At 52.8% G+C, this 21,016-nt stretch overlaps 1 protein-coding gene and 1 long non-coding RNA gene across 2 annotated transcripts; both read right to left on the bottom strand.

The window, feature by feature from the left end:
- Nucleotides 1–712: 712 nt before the first annotated feature.
- On the bottom strand, nucleotides 713–8,433 carry MCAM (melanoma cell adhesion molecule). The gene is given in 17 exon segments (XM_045556285.1): nucleotides 713–1,777; nucleotides 2,241–2,358; nucleotides 2,664–2,811; nucleotides 2,989–3,084; nucleotides 3,178–3,319; nucleotides 3,411–3,532; nucleotides 3,687–3,828; nucleotides 3,949–4,067; nucleotides 4,163–4,280; nucleotides 4,282–4,326; nucleotides 4,424–4,545; nucleotides 4,667–4,846; nucleotides 5,779–5,866; nucleotides 5,961–6,031; nucleotides 6,120–6,327; nucleotides 6,425–6,549; nucleotides 8,316–8,433. Coding segments are annotated over 17 exon segments (1,941 nt in total). The 5' UTR covers nucleotides 8,383–8,433; the 3' UTR covers nucleotides 713–1,747.
- Nucleotides 8,434–8,742: 309 nt separating this feature from the next.
- LOC123641477 lies at nucleotides 8,743–9,833 on the bottom strand. Its single transcript, XR_006736303.1, has 3 exons — nucleotides 9,462–9,833; nucleotides 8,993–9,195; nucleotides 8,743–8,839 (listed from the first exon to the last, which is right to left on the bottom strand). It is a non-coding gene; the product is annotated as an uncharacterized LOC123641477 (long non-coding RNA).
- Between the last annotated feature and the right edge of the window lie 11,183 nt (nucleotides 9,834–21,016).

The following is a 21,016-nucleotide window of genomic DNA, read 5'->3' as shown; positions in this document are numbered from 1 at the left end:
GTTTGTATATCAGTGTTAAGAAAACAAAACAAACACTTAGATGAGATTTTCATGGACTATTTTAAAAATGTGTCATTAATATAAAAAAATTTATATTAGCAGTATTTAATCATTCTCACCTGTAAAGAATAAGAAAAACAGAAGGTAAATATTCTTACAGAGAATAGCAGAGCTTTAAGATTCATTTTCATTTTAAGTCCATTTTGTTTTGCCAATGTATTAATGTTTAGAGGTCTGTTATACTAATGTTATTTATTAATTTTTTCATTTCCATACACAGTTAACTAAAGAGCTTTTTCAAGCACCCATGTCTGTAAAAAATATTTTTAAATAAAGTTTCTTTTGTTGTAGCAGACTTGCGTTCTTGCTCATTGGGGGTGGGTGGCAGGGTGATTCGCAGGGTAGCTGTAGGACCAAATGCCACGGCCATTTCCTCATCACAGGGAGTCTGTACTGCTGCCTGGAGGGCAGTTCTAAGTGACAGGAAAGCACAGGCCTGCAGGCCCTACAAGCCGCCTAGAGCAGGCAGCTTTGCTGCTAGGTAGAGTGACCACCTCTGTGCTGGAGAGCTGGAACCCTTTGCTCAGGAGCAGAGGTGACCCCTGGTCCTTGCTACCAACTGCAAAGGCTTCAGTTTTAGTTTTGGTGCAGTTGTGATTCCAGAGGCCCTGGTTTCCTTTGGCACCCATGATGAATAAAAACCAGTGTAAGATTTCTGGGACAATTAAGCTTTATTTTTCATATATATATATATAAAAAGGAAACAATTTGCAAATTTACACACAACCTAACAAAACCACATATATATATATATACACATACACACAAACACACACACGTGCACCCACACACACACCACCCCCAAAGCTCTGGCCAGGCCCCTGTTTCTTGTCCCTAAGTACCATTCTCCCATTTGGGCCCTTCTAGGGTCTGGGCCCATTAGCTCCGTTTGTAGGAGTTTGGTGCTTATATAACTGCAGCCTTATTCCCCATAAAGGACAGTCTGGATTTCATCTTTGTCTACTACCCCCACCTCTCAGTCTTATGTGACCTTTTGAGAGGCCACTGGTAGCCGAATGAATGCAAGGGGCTCAGGCTCATTCGCCTTGACTGGAAAACAGTGCCCGGCTTTTCCTCATGGCAGGGACATATCTTTTAAGGAATGTCACCAGTTCCTGACTTCTGCCCAATGAAAAAATGTGACGAAAGAGTCTGGAGAGGCAGACAGGAAGGTGGCAGCAGCAATACTGCAGCTGCTTCTAGATCCTGCAGGGCTGCTCTCCAGAGCCAGTGTGAGCGGCAGGTGCCTGGGCTCGCGTGCATCCTCCTGCCTTGAGTGGTGCGACTGCGTTACCTCCGCCAGCCTTTGGGGCAGGGAACCAGCTCACAGAGGCTACCCAGCTCAGTTGCTGGTGGAAGACAGGTATTTACAGCCATATGTGTAGTGTAAAGAGAAAACATGTTCTGCATGAAACTCTCCTACCAGAGAGACTGAGGCCCCCTCCTTGGGGTGAGCTTCCCTCAACAAATGGAGACGTGAGTTGGTCCCTGGAGACGGGGCCTCCAGGGTGATGTCCTTCTCAGGACAGCTCTGGCCCTAGCCCATTGGCCCTCTGAAAGGGGGTCTGCAGGTGAGCTGGAGCAGGGGTCTTCTCTGCAGTCCCTTTGGAGGCTTTGGCTGGGAGAAGAGCGAGCAGGGAGCTGGGAACGTTCCAGGCAAGGAAGGGAGCTCAACGTGATTCGGTGGCTAATGCCTCAGATCGATGTATTTCTCTCCCTAAAAGCGGGTGGAGAGGAGAAGTAAGAGGGGAACATGGCGACAGTGCTCAGAGTTGGAGGTGTGAGCACTAGGAGGAAGGAGGGATGGAAGCAGAAGCTGATGGACTTGCGGCAGCCTTGAGGGAAGAAGCAAGGGATGGGCTGGTGGGCCGGGAGGGAGGGGCGGCCCCACATCTGGCTGTGCTGGTGAAATGGAGGCCACACCTCATGCCCAGAGCCCCGGGCATTGTTCAGGAAGGGGTGATGGTGAAGGGACAGGGTCTTTGCTCTCAGTCTTTCTTCAGGGTCCCTTAGCCACTTGCCTCGCCCTGCCATCTGTGAGTCGTATTAAGAAGGCAAGATGGGGCCTGCTCGCTCCCTCAACAAAGAGGGATGAAGGATGGGAAGAGTTAGAACCGTTAGCCCTGCTGCCCCAGACCCTGAAGACGTGTCAGGCACTGGCCACAGGAGCCGCCTCCTACCTGGTCTCCTGGAGCCCTCTTGTCACCGTTGCTGCCCTGTAGGAGGCCCATCTCTTCTGGGAGCTTATCTGACTTAACTTCAACTACAAATTCGCTCTTACCAGACGGGGGCAGCGTGCTGGGAGGAGGGAGGGAGGCGAGAGGTTGGCACCTCAGGGGCAGGGGAAGGGGAGGGCCGGTTGGGAAGGACATGGGTGGATAACGGGTGCTCTGGTGCCCTGGGGCCAGCCCAGGGCAGGGAAGGAGGTCGGAGGCGTGGTTGATGGAAGCCGGGCAGTGGGCAGCAAGGTGGGGGCACCTGACCCAGCATCACACTCCTGCTCCTCAGGGGTGAGTGGGCTCTGGGGCAGGTGGGGAACGTCCCTGAGGAGGCAGCAAGCTGGGTGGCAGGGAGCCAGGGAAGGGGGCCGGCGCCGCGCTTACATCTCCTGCTTGCCTGAGCGCCCGCACGGCAGCTTGCCCTTCTTGTAGAAGAAGTAGAGGACGGCGCCCAGCACGGCCAGGACCAGGATGCACACAGTCACAGCCACGATGACCACACCCTTGCTCTCCGGCTCTGGCAGCTTTTTCTCTGTTCCGCAAAGACAGTCCTGCTCACTCCCTGCCCCGGGCTGCCAGGTTGCCATGGCCGCCCCACCCAGCCCAGGGCTGATGGAAGATGGGCCGCTACTCACCTTTCTCAACAGGGCTCTCTGGGGAGGGAGGGATGCCCTGGCGCAGCCCTGTTCTCCTGCCAGGCCTGGCTTACCTGTGGAGGTGCTGTTGGCTCTGGCATGAGGACTGACAGTGGAAGTGCTGAGGCCAGTGGTTTTGTTGGAGTCTGGTGTGAGGGTGGTTAAACTGACTAAGAGGCAGAGGGAGGCGGGTTAGGAAAGCACAAGTTAATGCCCGTGCCTGGGCGTGCCCCTGCCATCCTCTGCAGGGGTGCGGCCCTCACCCAGCTCCAGGAAGATGATGGTGGTATTTTTGCCCAGGGAGTTGGAGGCCATGCATTCAGCGCCTGTTGCCAACAGCTCTGGGGTCACGAGGACGTTCAGAGTGCTCAGGACACGCTGCGGATCTCGCTCTTGTTCACTTGCCTACGAGGAAGTAGGCAGCTCAGGGGGCGGGGAGATCTCCGGTGCTGGCCGCAGAGCCTGGGCAGGGATTAGCCAAGACGGGCCTGCTCACCGTGCCGTTGACATTCCAGGAGATGATGGGCCGAGGATGTCCGGAGGCTTCACAAGACAGATTCCACGCTGCGTTCTCTTTTACCCACACCTTCCTCTCTTTGAACGCCATCCACGGGGGTCCTTGGGGAGGCAGGAGAGGGTGAAGCGGCAGACCGGGCTAGCCCACCATCGTCTCCCCACCAGAGCACCCCAGGACAGCAGGTGGCTATTTGTCCTCAAAGAGCTTAAAACCACCCCCCTTGGGGTGACCCAGTCTCTGCCCAGAGGGCCTCACCAAAAATGGCCACGTTGACCAGCTGTGTGCGGTTCAGGCCGGGTACGCTGGGCGCAGAGGCCACGCAGCGGTAGCCTCCCCCTGCCTCCCGCTTCAGGTTGTGCAGCTGCAGCGTAGGCCCTGTTTCCAGCACCTGGCCTGTCTAGGGGTGACAGATGGGTCAGAGGGTCTGGGAAAGGGCGAGCCGAGCCGTTGCCACCCCCAGCCCTACCCACCCGTTAGCCCCTTGGCTCTCGGCCACAACCCCAGACCCGCCTGATACCTTTTCTCTGAGCCACTGGAACTCGAGGGGCTGGTTACTCTCTGCCTCACAGGTCAGGGTGAGGCTGCCACCTTCCTGGCTCTCAGGGGCTGTGGGGCTCACCCGGACATCAGACACATCTGGGGGCACAGTATTAGTGTCAGCCTGGGCAGGGCAGGGCCAGTTCCCTATTGCCCCAGCCCGGTGCCCCTGTCCTGGGCCCCCAGCCCCTCACAGTTCACCAGCAGCTCCTGCGGTTCACTCAGCAGCGATGCCATGGTGTGCAAGTCCAGGCCCTGGCATTCATAGAGCCCACTGTGTTCCTTCTGGGCGGGCTCTAAGACCAGGACCCCCGCTGTCGTTGATTCTCTGCTCCTCCATCTCCCCGGTGCTGGGGTTCTGGGGGAAATTGGAGGGTGAACAGAGCACACCCCCAGCCCCTCCTCCCGGGTCTCTGCCTGCACCCCATCTGCACTGGGCACAAAGCCCGCCACACCTGCTTGCTGATGCTGAAGTGGGGCGGGGGGTTGCCGTCCGCCAAACACCTGATTTCCACGTGGTCTCCTTCCTTCAGCACTCCCACGGGCTCCACTTCCAGCCACACTTTTTCCGTCGGGTCTGCACAGGCAAAGGGGGTGGCCCTCAGCCCAAGAGTTGCCCCTGGGCTGGATGAGAAGGGGCCACTGCGAGTTTCCAGCAGGCCCGGCCCTGGTGAGCCGAGGGCCAGGAGAGTACTCACAGAAAACAGGAACACTGACTTCCCTGGATTCCTTCATGTGGTTCCCACTGGGCAGCCGGTAGTTGAGCTCACAGTAAAACTGGGCATCTTTGTCCTCCTTAACCAGCTGCGCCTTCAGAACACTCTGCAAGGTGTACAACCCACTCGACTCCACGATCTGGGACGACTGAATGTGGACCCCTGGGCAGGGAGGAGGGGGAAAAGCCTCAGCCTCAGCCCCACCTCCAACCACACCCTGTGGTCTCCACAGGGGTTGGCAGGGGGCCATCTAAAGAGACCTCTGCCCTCTGTAGAGGGCCAGGGACAAATGCAAGCTGGAGACCCTTCAACCCAGCGCTCTTACTTGGTAAAAGTGTCTACCCTCAGTATCTACCACAGAAAAACATTTGCACATTGGCACATATACAAGGATGTGTGCAAAGAATGCTGCAGTGAGCAAGAAAAATGAGAAACCCTCTAGACACACACTAGTGGGGATGGTTAACTAACCTACGTTACATACATAGCGAGGAAAACTCAGCAGTGGGTGAAACACTCAGGTAGATCTTAACAGACTGACCTGGAAAGATGGTACAAAAGAAAATCTAAAACAACGTACACCATCTAATACCACTGAGATCCCGGTTTCTCAACCTCAGCACTACTGATGTCTTGGGCAGGATTAATTCCTTCCTGTGAGAGCTGCCCTGAGTGCTGCAGGGGTGAGCGGCATCCTGATTCTACCCACTAGATGCCACTAGCACCTCCTCTACTTGTGACAACCAGAAAATATCTTCAGACATTGCCAAGTATCCCCTCTGGGGGAGGGGTGCAAAATCTTAACCCCTGGTTAAGAACTACTGATTTAGATAATAAAAAACAAAAGCCTATATATTTCTAAAAATATTTATATATATGAGAAAATACATAGAAATAGGCTTGAAAGAACACACACTGATAGCAGAGGTTACCTCTGAGAGCAGGTCTGGGGCAGGAAGAAACTCTTCCTTCTAGATTTTCTATACAGCTTAAATTCTTATGAAAAAACTTTCAAGCATCACTTGTGTAATTTTTTGAAAAAGTAAAAAGCTAAAAGAAAAGCACAGCTTTTAAGAGCAGAAAGGGCTACTCACGGTTCTTCTCCTCCTTCAGAGGCCGACCGTTCTTGTACCAGATGACTTGAGGAATGGGATACCCGTTCCTCCCCACACAGGTGGCAACCTGAGGAGGACGGGGTGTGAGTCCCTGCCTCTGAGCCCCCGCCCAGCGCCACCCTGGCTCCTGCTTACCACCTGGCCAGCCCAGCCTCTCTCACCTCCTCGGGCTCCTCACTGTTCACAGGGATGCCCAAGACATTGACCTGGATGTTTGGCTCCTCCGGAGCTTCTGCAAGGGAAGAGGAAGGAGGAGGGGCATGGGACCACCACTTCCCGCCACCCACACGACCCCGGAGGCAGGAATAGGGGTGACTCACTGTAGACACGGAGCTGGATGCGGTGCTCCTGGGACCGAGGGCGCTTGCTCTGGCACAGGAAGATGCGCTCATCATGGGGGGTGACCTGAGTCAGGGCCAGAGGACCCCCTCTGCCCTGGAGGCTGAGCCGGTGCTGGTACTCCCCAGGTTCGCTCTGGCCCTGGCCCTGGCGCACACGGAAGATGAGCGTCGGCTTCTCCTTGTGGACCTAAGGGGAAGGGACAGAGAAGAGGTGGGGGTCCTGGGGCTGCACAAGGGGGTGCCTCCCCCCGCCCAGCTGCTCTGTGGGGAGCCCAAGCACTCACAGAAAACCAGTCCACATGGCTGAGGTTGCCTTGCGAGTGGGAGGGGCCGCACTTCAGAAGGGCCGTGCTGCCCACTTCCACCTCCACCAGCTCAGGCACGGGCCTCTCTGCCTCGCCAGGCACACCTGGGGAGAGGGGGGAGGCACACCCCCAGCAGCTGTGTCAGCTCCAGCTGCTCTCCATCCCAGTCCCTCCCGGCCTTGCTGCAGCTGTTCTTCCTGCCACTTGGAGGGTCTCAAGAGGGCCCTGTCCTCTCCTAACCCTCAACCGCTCCTTACCCCTCCAACATGGGGCCAGCCCTCTCCCAGCCCAGGGGATCCCCGGTCCTTGGAGCAGAGACTGAGCATCGGGCACCTCCAAGATGAGGCGGGCAGAGAGGGGCAACCCAGGCTCGGGGCCAAGGGGAAGGCCCCTGTCCTTCCAGGCCCCCTCCTCTCCGAGTGAGCTCAGAGTGTGGGAATGCAAGGCATGTGCCAGGCTGGGGCACACAGGCCCCTTTGTGTCCCCACCCCCAAAGGAAGACAATTGCCACTCTACCTTCTGCCCCCCAAAATCTCTTCCACAAACCCCTACATGACCTAGGGGTCCCCCTCTGGACAGAAGCTCCCATCTCATACTCCCTAAACGGCACCTCAATGAACATTCCACACATATACTCAGGGGACCCCATCCTGGGAGTATGGTGACAATGGTGGGGTCAGAGTCTACCCCAGGGGTCAGGGCAAGGGCCAGGCAGTGGGCAGGAGTGACGTCAGTGGTGCCAGCGTGCTGCCAGCCCTGTGGGGAGGTGATGTCACTCGACACCATCTGGCTGGACTCTGGGATGCCTGGGTTGTTGCCTTGGGCTGGCTCTGGGACAAGGAGGGCAGGTGGAGTGGTCTTCAACCCAGAGCAGAGGCCCCGGATCCCTGAATGGCCTCCCGAGAGCTGGACCTGCTGCAGCTGTAGAGCCAGATTTAGCCCTTTCCCCAGAAATAAAGTCAGCCAGGGAGGCAGTACCCTGGAGTACCCCAGGGACATGGCTGACACTGGGCATGAGGCCAGCGAACTGGGTATTGCCTAGCCCGCCCCTTCCCCTGCCCGACAGCGGCTGGGACCAGGGAATGGGAGCCAAGAGAAACACGGGACACCGCTACGGGCCATACAAGGGCAGCGTGGACCCGGGAGCGCCCGCTACAAGGCGGACCCAGAGAAACGCTCCGAGGTGCCCGGGCGCTCTTTCCATCTGAATGTGGTCCCCAAATTAAGCCTGCAGACGCTTCCACTCTGGTAATCTTCCATCCCTCGTCTCTGCCACCTGTGATCCAGTCACCCGGGGAGGTTCGAGGTGACCCGCACCGCCTCCCCCGACCCCAGCCCCTGCCAACGCCCAGCTCGGGCGGAAGCCGCCATCCCTCCCCTTCTCGCTCACCTCCAGCCTGGCGCGATGCCCAGGCGGGAGAGGGAGGGGGAGGGTGGGCGCACCCCCTCCAGCTAAGGACGCTGCCTTTTCCAGCAACAGGCGGGCGCGGAATTCAGGATTTGGGGATGCGCTCTAGCTGCGCCTCGGGCCACGGCTCCAAATGTGGGCCCCCAGAGTAAACACCTGAGGGACAACTGCCCCCAGCGCCCCGAGAGGCTCGGCTCCACCCCTTCCCGCTCCGGGCAGCAGCCTCCTCACCGCCTTCCCAGTCCTGCTCCCGGGATACTCTAGACTCAAGGCTGCAAACTGGCTGCAAAGAAGAGGTACACGCGCGCAAGGCGCCCGGGAATCGGGCACCCGGGCAGGAGGGGCGCCCTCCGGGGAGCAAAGCCCCGACCTCGCCGCGCTGCCGCTCTGCTCCCCCGCACGCTCCGCGGAACACCCCTGTCCGGGCCCTGCGGGGCGCGAGCCCCCAGCGAACTCACTCACCCGCGGCGGGGCGACAGCAGCAGCAGGCGGCGAGCAAGAAGGCGCAGACGAGCCGGACCAGCTCCATCCTTCCCGGCCGGAGGGCGCGAGCCAAGTGAGCAGCTCGCGGCTGCCGGGGGCTGACGTCAGGGGGGCGGGGGAGGGGGCCCTGAGCGCCAGGGCCCGCCCCGCCCCGCGCAGCCCCCCGCCCCCGCCCCGCGCGCCGCAGCCCTAGGGGGCGGGCCCGGCGCCGCGAGCCCCGGAGCTGCGCCCAGGCGCGCCGCGGGAGGAAGGCCGGAGCCGGCCTCCCAGCCCTCGGTTTGGGAAGGCTGAGGGGCCAGTGACAGGTGTCTAGGGGCCGGACTGACTGGCCCAGGCGGCAGCGAGGAGAAGCTCGCCCGGATGCCCAGAGTCGCCTCGGGTCGCAACCAGCAATGCTCACCCCTGCTCAGTCCATGTAGCCGTGGGGGAGCTTCTGGCAAAGGAGCAGCAGCGCACCAGGTCCTCGGTGTCCCCAAGGGACCTCTCATTCAGGCTCCTCTCCCCTGCCACAGAGAAATCGGGCCAGCCTCGGTCACTTCCCAGAGCGATTGCACCACTGCGGCAGCCGCCAGGCTGGCACTGCCCCTGAGCCTCCTCGTAGTCCTGGCAGTTTTGGGGGAAGAACTCTGTGCCAGGTTCCACAGACCCTGAGGTACCTGTTTGGGGAGTGGAGATGGTGCCTTCTGGGCTGTCCCTTCAAACCCAAGTTCCTGCGAGTGTGTCTTTGATTAGAGAAAGGAGGGAGGGGGCGGAATTCACAAGCCCAGGACGTCCACACTCGTCCAAGCCCAGGCCTTCAGAAGCCTGTTTCTTCCCACTTCACTCATGGAGCCTTGCCTGGGACTCAGTTTCCTCTCACCTGAATGAAGGAAAGAGGGAGAAAAGTTAATGGGTCAGGGTCCCCAGACTGACCCCTGGAAACCTGTTATCGTTCCTGATGGTTGAAAGGTACCCTGCTGCATTGCTCTGCATGCCCCCCATTTCTCTGCCAACCCCACTGACTGTGGATCAGCAGCCCGGGGAGGTGTCAGCCTGGTGCAGGCAGCCACACAGGAGTGTGGGGAGCCCTACAGCTACCCTTCCCCCAAAACTCCAATTTCTCCCCGGGCTTCTGGCCTCTCGAACCTCTAGGGAGAGGGGTGGGCTCTTGGCTCATGGAACCCTCAGCACCCTGGCCTCAGGAAAGGGGTCCTCCTCTGCTGGGACTCCTGCACCAGGCAGGGTCACATAGGGGTCTGGGTCTGGGGTGGAGGTCTCTGCCCAACAAGGCAGCCTTTCTGCTGCTGGGGGAGGAGGAGGGTGAGGCAGCAAACGCCAGAGATGGCCAGGTGACTTGAGAGAATGCTCTGGGGTGGCGTTTTGATGACGCAGAGATGACTGGCAAACCACATGAGCCTTGTCTTTCAGAGCCTTGCTGACCCCTGTGCATGAGTCTCCAGCCAGGGACCATGCAAAGCCAACCAGCCAGGCCAGGGGCCTGGAGCCTGGAGCCCAGGGAAGAGAAGAAGAGGAGGGCCTGGCTCCCACCCCTGGAGTGAACGTATGGACTGGCCCAGGGCCCAGAGCGGCTGGCTGAGCATGTTTGTCTGCTGGGCCGGAGTGGGAATGGCTGAAGGATGCTGTCTGCCCTGGCAGGCCGGGCTGGGCATGGAGCGGGCTTCCCCGCCCCACCCCTTCCCTTCACTTAACACCATTAACTAATCATTCTCCTCTCTCTGGCCTGGAAACAAAGCCAGCTAACCACCAAGGACAGTCAGTTCTGAATTCTTCTTCCGTTCTGAGGAGAATGAAGCCAGGTGGGGGTGGAGGAGTCCTCTCTGCAGTGAAAGAGAAATGAGAGCCCAGGGTGACATCCCTGCCCCCTGCATAACCCCACCAAACCAGCACATAGACTGTCTTTTAAGGAAGGCAGTAGCCTGTGCTGTCAAGGCAGCTCAGGAGCCGGAGGGAGAGGTCAGGGGACAGACAGCTTTGGGATGGCTTCACGAGGGGGGTGCACTTTGGGATTCCAAGCCAAAGGAGGGTCAGGACCTTGCGGAGGATTCAGAGGGGACAGGAAGCAGGAAGGTTGGGAAGTGGGGACAGGAGGTGAAGAGTGCCAGCCCTGAGCTCCTCCAAGACACCAGGCAGAAGTGGAGGTGGCAGACGCAGCCAGGGGCCTTCTACCCAGCCGAGGCCTAGCCCCTGCACTGGGTGGGAAGCAGCCTGGCCCTGATGTAGGCCAAGGCCAGAAGAGTCCCTGGGGGCTGAGTCTAATTCTGTGCCTCACCTCCCTCCAGGGTGGGGGCCGGAATGCTGCTTCCCTCCACCCCGATGGTAGACCCAGGCTCCTGAGAGGCCCCTCCTGTGCAGAATCCCCTCCTTGTGCCCTTCTGGTATGGGTTCGCCCACAGGCGGAGAAACTGAGGCTAGGTGAGGTCCTGGTCTGGTCCCTCAGTCTCCTGGGTGGTGCGGCCTTAAGCTCTCTGTAAGGAGAAGTGTAGAGGTGGAGGGGAAAAGACAGGATGGACCTGTCAGGGGCCTGGATGGGGTGAGATGTGCACCTAGGAGTCCTCTCTCAGCTCCAGCATAGCCAACACAGTGGCTTCCAGCCCACCCTTCTGGTCCAGGGGCCTTAACCAGGAGGATATGAGAAAAGTGGGCTGGGCTGAGGAAGGAAGCTGATAAAGACATGTTTGCAGCTGCGATGAGGAGATGGGGGTGGAGTGGGGTGGCCCAGCAATCTTGGTAACTATGGTGACTGGGGAACCCCCTGGCCTGGCCAAAGAATAGGATCCAGCTGGGTCCTTGGAGGGGAGGTAGGAGAATTTTTCCAGAATAGGGGTCTGAGTTGGAAGGAGATCGTGCTGAGGGAGTGAAAACAGGGTGGGAGGAGGGTGGGGGGCAGTTGCTGCTGAGGACATCATCAAGCCAGGAAACCGGATACTGGGGGGCTGGGTGGAAGATGTGGGGGAAGAGATTGAATGGGGGGAAGCAGCCCCGCTCAGGCCGGACGCAGTCTCACCCATGTCCTTCGCACCTGACCAGGGGCAGGAGGAAGGAGGAGTACCCCAGCAACACTGGCAACACCATGGGGGAGGGGGAGGGTGGCTTTGGGGGGGATGGGAGGGGCTATTTTTAAACTTGGAAAAACCGTGAGTTCATCTCCACTCTGGAGGCCGCAAAGGCCCCATTGTACAGGGGTCCGGGGGGCGGGGGAGGGGGTGAGTGGCACAATGTGCGATTATGTTGGAGCAGGCAGGGGGAGCAGAGGGTGGGGGAGGGCTATCTTCCGTGGGTGGGGGAGGAGGGTGGAGGAGGGCTGTCTTCGTCACAGCTGGCCTACTGAACTCTGGGGTGGAGCCAGGCTGGGGCGTGGACTGGGGTTGGGGGACGATTTCCACCCTCACAAAGCCCCATGTTGGGGAGCTGGGGTCTCTGGCATCCGGTGGCTCATCCTGAGGAGGGGGCTGACGGTGGGATTCCCACAGCCTGGCTTTCCCAGGGACTGTAGGGTCTGTTCCCAGGCTCCCAGCATTCCGACGACTCCCCTGGGAGCTGCTGGCCTGTCCTTTCAGCCCCTTCCCTGCCAGGGAGTGGGGGGAGAGAAGGGGAAAGAGGATGTGGGTGCATCGGGACTCTTCCTGGGACGAGAGACCCTTAAGCCAGAGGGAGGGGGCAGCAATGGGTGGCTGGAGTAGGTTGAGGGGTGAGGGTCACAGCCCTCCCATACTAGTCCCTAGCCCTGCTGAGCCCTCCGATCGACCGAGGACTGCCGCTCTTGTCCCCTCCGACCCTAGGGGCCTCCCCAAGTGGGCCGGCCCACTTGCCCGACCTCAGGCCCGCAGCACGCACGGCCTCGGCCCGGGGGACCCAGCCGAGGCGGGAAGGCGCGGGCGCTAAGCCCCGGGGCCCGCAGAGGTCCCGCCCGCGGAGGCCGGGGGGCGGGGCGCGCGGCCGCTAGCACCAACCCAAACATTACCATAAATGCTCAGGCGGCCGCCGCGGGCCGGGCCGCCGCGGGCGGGGACCCTGCGCCCTCCGGAAGCCCCGAATCCGGCCTCCTGGCCTTTCCCAGCGCCGGCCAGCGGCGGTGATCAGGAGGCCGGGTCGCCCCCTCCGCAAAGCGGTGGGGCGGGGGAGAAAACCCAGGCTGCGTGGCGAGTCTCTGGGGCTGCCTCCTGAGAGAGCCCCGGGAAGGGCAAGAGTACGACCCTCCAGGCAGGATGTCAGCGCCTCCAGGGGTGGCGGCGGCTCGGTCCCCCTCCTGCTCTCCGAGCGCCACCCCTGTCGGCGGTGCTATCCTGGGTGTCAGTTCCCTGGCCTCGGAGCACCTAATCCCCTTCCCACGTCCTGGCCCCAGCCTGAACTTGGAGAATGAAGGATGACGGGGGGATGGGGCAGGGTGCTGGGAATTTACACCTCTCCCCCTCAGGGAAGTTCACATCCGCTCCCCAAAATACCACCACCCAGGGAGAGGAATGTCTGTCCCCAGAGAGCTGTTTGAGTTGTCGCTGAGGAAAGGCCAGCTGGCCCACAGGAGGGGAGTCTGTGGGAAACCTGGGGGTGCCGCGTTCCGCAACTCCTGGACCCTCTCCTCCCTGAAGGGCACTTGGGCATTTCCTTTTCCCTTTCACACAGAGCTTTGAGCAACCCGGGAGGAGCCCTGGAGGAGGGGAGCCTTGTCCCATTCCCCCAGGCAGAGCCTGGGCTTCTCACCGCAGTTGCCGTGGTGGGAGGCGACAGAGAGGAAAGGTGAGAGGGGGGCCTCTGCCGTCTCCTGGGCAGCCACACCCCACTGGCTGGGGCCTTAGGAGAACTTGCAGAGTGGAAAGACATAGGATTTTGAGTCACTGGAGCGCCCCACAGTAGGTCAGAGGGTAGCTGTACTATCCCAGGGCACCTTCCCTTCCCAACCCTGTCCCACTGGAAACCGCTCCTTCAACTTTGGTCTCAAACACTCTGGCTGTAAGTTCCATAAAGGAATCGGTGGCTTTGAGACAGTCTGCCACTTAATTAGCTAATCTTGGGCAAGTGCCCTGAGCAGTGACTGTTGAGAGGGGACAGTGCTCTGAATGAGGGAAGAAGCTACTCATATCTAATATGTGTACAGTGCTTTACAACGTAGACCTTTCACTTAAGGGTCATTTTCATGACTAGTGTTTGTCTTGATCTTTACAACAAAAAATGACGAAACTGAAACACAAAGAGTTATGTGACCTATGAGTGATGGGACTACATTTTTAAAAATTGTGATAACAGCTGGACACGGTGGTACAAGCCTGTAGGCCAGCTACTCAGGAAGCTGAGGCAGGAGGATCACTTGAGCCCAGAAGTTCAAGGCTGCAGTGTGCTATGATCATGCCTGTGAATAGCCATTGCACTCCAGCCTGGGCAACATAGCAAGCCTCTATCAATCAATCAATCAATGTGGTAAAGTGCACATAATATAAAATTGTAACCATTTTAAAGTGCACATGCATTGGTATTAAGTAACTTTACAATGTTGTGCAATCATCACTACTACCTAGTTCCAGAACTTTTTCGTCACCCTGAGGAGCTAAAATTTGAAACAAGATTTATCTAACTTCAAAGCCTGTGCAGTATACCTATAATAATTATAGTGGAATTAAGAGCTGAATGGTGTAGTATAAACAGGAAGGACATCAGGAATTTAGAAAAGGGAGTGTCCATGTGGCCTGTACTAGCCAGGAAAGTCTTATGGGAAATGTGGAGGCTTCAATGAAAGGTCAAGTTTAGATAGGGGAGGAGTGAGGAATGATCATTCCAGGCAGGAGAAATGGCAAAAAGAGAGGGATGGGACCGAAGAAAGGGGCACATATAGTGACAACTGCAGAATTTCTGTATCAGAACTGTTTCTGAGTAGCCATCTGGCTAGAAGATGGAGTTGGTGGGGAGGCTAGGTGACTTATCTTGAAATTGTATTTGCATAGCAAGCCCACTACTTTCATTTCCATTATATGTTTACTTGGAGTACCTTGAGGAGAACTTAGCTACACTCTCCCCCTTGGCACCACCCTTATGCAAACATTTGGTACTCAAAAAAGAGTTATATGGCTAACTGGAAATTCAGCGGGGTAGAGGGTGTGTGCATGGGAGAGCTTGGAAAGATGAGTTGGGGTTAGGTTATAGGGGAAGAGCTTGGGTCTTAGGATAGGCAATGGGGAGCCACTGCAGGTTCTAGAGCAATGGAAAAATGACATGAAATTGGGAATTCAGGTTTCAATTTCTTCTTGGCCTGAGAGCGCCCCCTGGTGCCCCTAGTTTGAATTTCCCTCATCTCACAGAGTAGGTGGGAGGATGGGGGAACTGCAAAGCAGGATTGATGAGTTGCAGAAGCTAGACTCTTGGATCTCATTTCACTCCATCCTGAGTGATGACAGCACTCAGCAAAACTAGAGGTGACATGTGGACAGAGAGGGTGTGAGATGAAGAGAGAAAGGGCATTGTCGTGGTTCCCTTCTGTCTGTCCCATAACTCTGTATGTATGTCTATTGTGCTTTCGGATAGAGTGCACTTGTCAGGAGTGCACTGAGATGGGGTCTGCAGGTAGGATGATGGCTAAGACAAGGTCTATGTGCTTGAGAAACGTGCACTGTCATCAGGGGGACAGACAAGTAAACAATTATAATATAACGTGCCAAGAACTAGGGTGCAAATATGCACATAAAACAGTGGCTGGTTGTAATGGCTCATGCTTGTAGTCCTAGCTACTTGAGAGGCTGAGGTGGGAGGATTGCTTTAGCCAAGGAATTGGAGGCTGCAGTGAGTTATGATCGTGCCACTGGACTCCAGCCTGGGCAACAGGCTTTATTTCTAATACAAACAGAGTAAGACCCTATCTCTAATACAAACAAACAAACAAACAAACAAACAAAACAAGAAAACAGTTAATTAACTCAGCTTGGGGTGGTCAGAAAAGGCTTCCTGGAAGAGTTGGCACCTGGCTTCATTTTAAGGGCTGAACAGTAGATAACCAGGTAAATGGGTATAGGGTGTGCTGTTTATTTATATATTTATTTTGAGACAGAGTCTCACTTTGTTGCCCAGGCTGTAGTGCGGTGGTGTCTCCATAACTTACTGCAGCCTCAAACTACTGGGCTCAACCCATCCTCCTGCCTCAGCCTCCTAAGTAGCTGGGACTACAGACGCACACCACAACACCCGGCTAATTTTTCTATTTTTTGTAGAGACAGGGATCTCATGATGTTGCCCAGCCTGGTCTTGAACTCCTGGGCTCAAGTGTTCCTCCCGCCTTGGCCTCTCAAGGTGCTGGGATTACAGGCATGAACCACTGTGCCAGGCCAGGGTATGCTGTTTAAAATGTGACACGGCACAATCTGTGCAGGGGACTCTAGCAGTTGGTTAATATCCTTCAAGGGCAGATGACACTAGTGAAAGATGAGGTCAGATTACAAAGGCATAAACCATGGGAAATTAAGAGCAACAGGGTGTGTATAAATCATTTTAAGCAGGGGAGCAACCACAAGCTAGTTTAAATCCATTAGAGTTCAGGTCTCAGAGGTATAGAACCAAAGACCTGACTTTCTAAGGTTTCATTTCCCCTCTCTGGTCCCTCCCCTACTCCCTTCTGGGGAGGCTGCCTCCTACACAGAACCTCCAAGCTAGTTCATTTGATCATAATAGCCTCACACTAGAATGGGAGATAAGGCAGAGGTGGGGTGTGTGGCAGGGGAGTCGTTCTTCCCTTATTTCATCCACAGTTGACCAAGATTCTCCTGGCAGCCTCTGCCCCCTCCCACATGAACTTGAGGTGGGACACACACTTCACTGAGTCCTCCAAAAACAATTCTTGCACAAACTCCATGCGTTGGAGTACTATGCAGTTGTTAAAAGAATAAAGACAATCTCTATACACTGATATGGAGTGACTGGGTCTTCAAAAGTCTCATTGAAAATGCATAATATAAAAAACTATGCATGGATTTCAAAAATTTTTTGCACCAAAATAAACTTGTACCAAGTTGTTATAACATGTCTGTACAGGATCTAGTTTGAAGCACTAAGAAGGAAAAACATCAGTTTGAAAAGTGCCCCTATCAGAGCAACATGAATCCTGCTAAAATTGAAGGAAGAACAACCATCAAATTTGTGGTGAAGCTTGGGCAGAAGAATGGTGAAATCGTTAATGCTTTATGAAAAGTTTACGGAGGCAATGCCCCAAGGAAATCAGCAGTTTACAAAGGGATAACTTGTTTTAAAAGGGGACGAGACAATGCTGAAGATGAAGCAAGCCTGCAGCAGACCATTTGCATCAATTCACAAGGAAAAAGATTTATCTTTTTTGTGCCCTAATTGAAGAGAACTGACAATTAATAGCAGAAACAACAGCCAACACCACAGACATCTCACTTGGTTCGGCTTCCACAGTTCTGACTGAAAAATTAAAGTTGAGCAAACTTTCTACACTCTGGGTGCCAAAACTATTGCACCCAGATCAGCTGCCGACAAGAGCAGAGCTTTCAATGGAAATTTTAAACAAGTAGGATTGAGACCCCAAAGCATTTCTTTGGAGAATTGTAACGGGAGAAGAAACATGGCTTTACCTGTATGACCCAAAGCACAATCAAAGCAAAGGCTACCCAGAGGTGGGCGTGTCCAGTCAAAGCAAAAGCAGACTGGCCCAGAGCAAAGGTCAGGGCCACAGTTTTTTGGATGCTTGTTGATTTTCTGGACAACCAAAGAATGATGACATCTACTTATTATGAGAGTGTTTTGAGAAAGTTAGCCAAAGCTTTAGAACAAAAACACCTGGGAAAGCTTCACCAGAGAGTTCTCCACCATGGCGATGCTCTGCTCATTCCTCTCATCAAACAAGGACAATTTTTCGAGAGTTTCAATGGGAAATAATTAGGCATCCATTTTCCAGCCCTGATTTGGCTCCTTCTGACTTCTTTTTGTTTCCTAATCTTAAAACATCTGTAAAGGTCACAACTCACATGTTGCTTAAAAAAAATAGAAAAAAATTAAAAAAAAATAAAAAATCTGTAAAGGGCATCTATTTTTCTTCAGTTAATAATGTAAAAGAGACAGCATTGACATGGTTAATTCCCCAGGACCCTCAGTTCTTTAGGGATGGACTAAATGGCTGGTATCATCACTTACAAAAGTGTCTTAAACTTGATGGAGCTTATGTTAAGAAATAAAGTTGATATTTTTATTTTTATCTTTTAATTCCATTTTCCATAAACTTTTTGAAGTCCCCTTGTATAATTTTAAATTAAAAAAGTAAAGAATGCTAGCTTTTGTGTAAGAAATGGTGGACATTTTCATGTTATACATCTATAGTTATATGTTGAAATATAAACAGTGAAAGGATAAAAAACAAAAGTAGCTACTTAAAGAAGGATGGAAGGAACAGGCCCACCCATAATATTTGTGGGGCTGGGGCAAGGTATAAATGAAGGCTCATATATCATATGTCTGAATATTTGAAATATTTTTAATCTAACTGTTAAGTGTGCTCTATCCTCCTACCTTGACAAATATTCTTTCTAATGATAAAATAAAAAAAATATGTAAAGCTGTGGGCTGGGTGTGATGGTGCACACCTGCAATCCAGCTAGTTGAAGACTGAGGCAGGATGATTGTTTGAGCCCAGGAGTTTGAGATCAGCCTGGGTAACGTAATAAAACACCCCGTCTCAAAAAACAAACAAACAAACAAACAAACAAACCAAAGTTATGGTTTTTGTATGACTCAAAGCCAGCAAAATATCCAAGATAAACTATAATGATTGCATATATTATTGTCTAGGTGTTCTCATGATGGGCCAGCAATATTTGGATGGGTAATGAAGTCATATGATTCATAAATGACTATATATTGGTTTCATAAAATTAATTTTTCTTGTTTCACTTTGGAAAAATCCTTAATTATGTTGTTATAGCAAAAAAATTTCTCATAATGCATATTCTATTGCCAGTAATGCCAAATTAATTGACCTATTTTGAGTCATTATGGTTTTAGGTCTTTAAAAAATTAATTTCACTTTGGAGAAACTTTGCTGAGGTCTTAGCAACTGAAATTATTACTAGTACGTTTAAGCTATACTTAGGTTCAAAAATGAATCAAACATTTTATATGTCATGTTCAAGTATTATAAAGGGGTTACATATAAAAATATTTTATCATATAAATCTTGGTCATTTATATTATAATTTTCACCATCTCTTAAAGCAATATCTAGATCCATTTGTTATTTCTTAGGTTTTACTTCTTTCAAATTCTTTAATGCTGAGATAATATAAAGAAAACCCCAGACCAGGAGTGGTGGCTCATGCCTGTAACCCTAGCACTCTGGGAGGCTGAGGCAGGAGGATCGCTTGATGTCAGGAGTTCAAGACCAGTCTGAGAAAGAGTGAGACCCTGTCTTTACTAAAAATAGAAAAATTAGCCTGGCGTGGTGGTGCACACCTGTAATCCCAGCTACTCAGAAGGCTGAGGCAGTAGGATTGCTTGAGCCCAGGAATTTGAGGTTGCTGTGAGCTAGGCTGACACCATGGCACTCTAGCCTAGGCGACAGTGTGAGACTCTGTCTCAAAAAAAAAAAAAAAAAAAAATTAAAGAAGAAAAAAATCTACTTGTAACAGCATTTAGCAGCATTCTCATCATGAATCCAACAATAGTTACAAGGTCATTTGTGATATGGGTTTTTTCCAAGATGTTTCATCTTTGGGTAGATCCAGAATGTTGTATTTAATCTTTTTATTGTTCCAAAGAGTGCTATTAATATCAGCACAGTTAGGGTAACAAGTTGGAGTATGTGCCATACAGGGGACATGGCACAAAAAATGCTTCTGGAGTTTTGCCCAAAATTTGGCTTGTTCACCTTTGTCTTTATTAACCATGTTAGTGCCATTATCGTAGACTTGCCCTTGACAATCTTTTAAATCGATCCCCAAAATTATATATGTTTTTTTTCCCCAGTTCTTTCCTTAAGTCAAAATTGGGGTAAAGCCAGTTAAATACAAATGTATGTTTCACCTAGACCTACATATATACAAATATTAAGAGAACTATGAATTAATATAACAAATTGTCCCTCAACCATTATTGCAAATACTGCATTAATTTCTGAGCACTTCTGGAACCACAAGTTGGAAAAGGAAGAAATTAAGAAGGATTTCTTTCTACTTATTTATTTATTTTCTATTTATTTATTTGTTTTCTGATATGGGGTCTCACACTGTTACCTGAGCTAGAGTGCAGTGGCATCATCATAGCTCACTACAACCTCAAACTCCTGGACTCAAGTGATTCTCCCACCTCAGCCTCTCAAGTAGGTAGGATTGCAGGTGCACAAATTATATATATATAGTTGTTGTTGTTTTTTGAGACAGAGTCTTGCTCTGTCACTCGGGCTAGAGTGCAGTGGCATTATCGTAGCTCACCGCAACCTCAAACTCCCGGGCTCAAGTGATCCAGTCCTCCTGCCTCATCCTCCTGAGTAGTTGGGACCACAGGAGTGCACCATGATGCCTGGCTAATTTTTCTATATTTTGTAGAGACAGGGTCTCCCTATTTTGCTTAGGCTGGTCTTGAACTCCTGGCCTCAAGGGATCCTCCCACCTCAGCCTCCCAAAGTGCCAAGTGAGAGCCACCACATGCAGCTCTTTTCTTACCTACGTGCTCTACTGTCTCAATCCTCTCCTGCACAAACCCACAGCCTTTAGTGGCGTTTGGACACAGTCACCTCATGTTTCCAGGACGTGGGTTATGAGATGTGCAGAAGTGCTTTCTGGGCCTAAACGTTGCTATTTCTGGAGCTGATGTTTGGGGTTCTAGGCTCTGCTGTACCAGTGATCCTGATTAACAGAGGAACCCATGTGTTCTTTTATGAAGACACTTTTTGGGTCTGTTTGTTATACATGGGGCCCTCTAAAGCTTGGGTGGTACTGGGAGGGAGTAGGGTGGAGGGTGCAGGGATGAAACCAAACCCACTGTGAAGGTACCTTCTTATATGGTTTTGACTTTGGGACCCTATAAATGATTTGCATAATTAAAAAAATGAAATAAAATTTAAAATAATCCAACTCTAAAACCATGGTAATAATACAGACTTTACTGAATGCTTGATGGGGAGATGAGGGGGAGGGTCATAGTATACACAATAACACACAACTCCTGAATTAGACATTCTTTCCTGTTTTTTCCCAAACTCTTAATCCCCAACCCTTCATAACCTCTAAAAATCCCTTCTATTGTCCCAGCTAGAATCTTTCACCAAGGAAAACAAAAACCCTGCAGTTAGCACAACAGCAGAAACCAATTGCTGCTACACCAGCCCCCTAGAGGGCTTTGGTTCACTCCACTACCTCTTCCATTATAAAATTACGCAAGGATAGGGCTTCTAGGCGGTCAGTTTTCCCAAGATCTGGTTTATGTTCTTCTCAATGCCTGGGACTCACACTATTAAACGATTTAAACTTCCTCCCTAAAATCAACTGGAGTCTTTGTCACTGCCCAAAGCAGGATTACCAGCTGGGTTTCCTGGGGGTCAATGGTTGTGGCTGATTAAATGTGGTTTTGGATTAGTAAGTCTCAGATCACTCAAAGTGGTGGTCTTGGTCCCAAAGGAATGGAAATACTCTCTCAGAGCATCCTGCCAACTCTGAGAAGGCCTTTACATACCTCCTGGTGTGGAAAAATGGCCCGTT

The sequence above is a fragment of the Lemur catta genome, chromosome 7 (assembly GCF_020740605.2).
Source record: "Lemur catta isolate mLemCat1 chromosome 7, mLemCat1.pri, whole genome shotgun sequence".
Taxonomy (NCBI): Eukaryota; Metazoa; Chordata; class Mammalia; order Primates; family Lemuridae; genus Lemur; species Lemur catta.
Note: the sequence above shows the minus strand (reverse complement) of the source record. Positions and strands in the feature narration are given on the sequence as shown.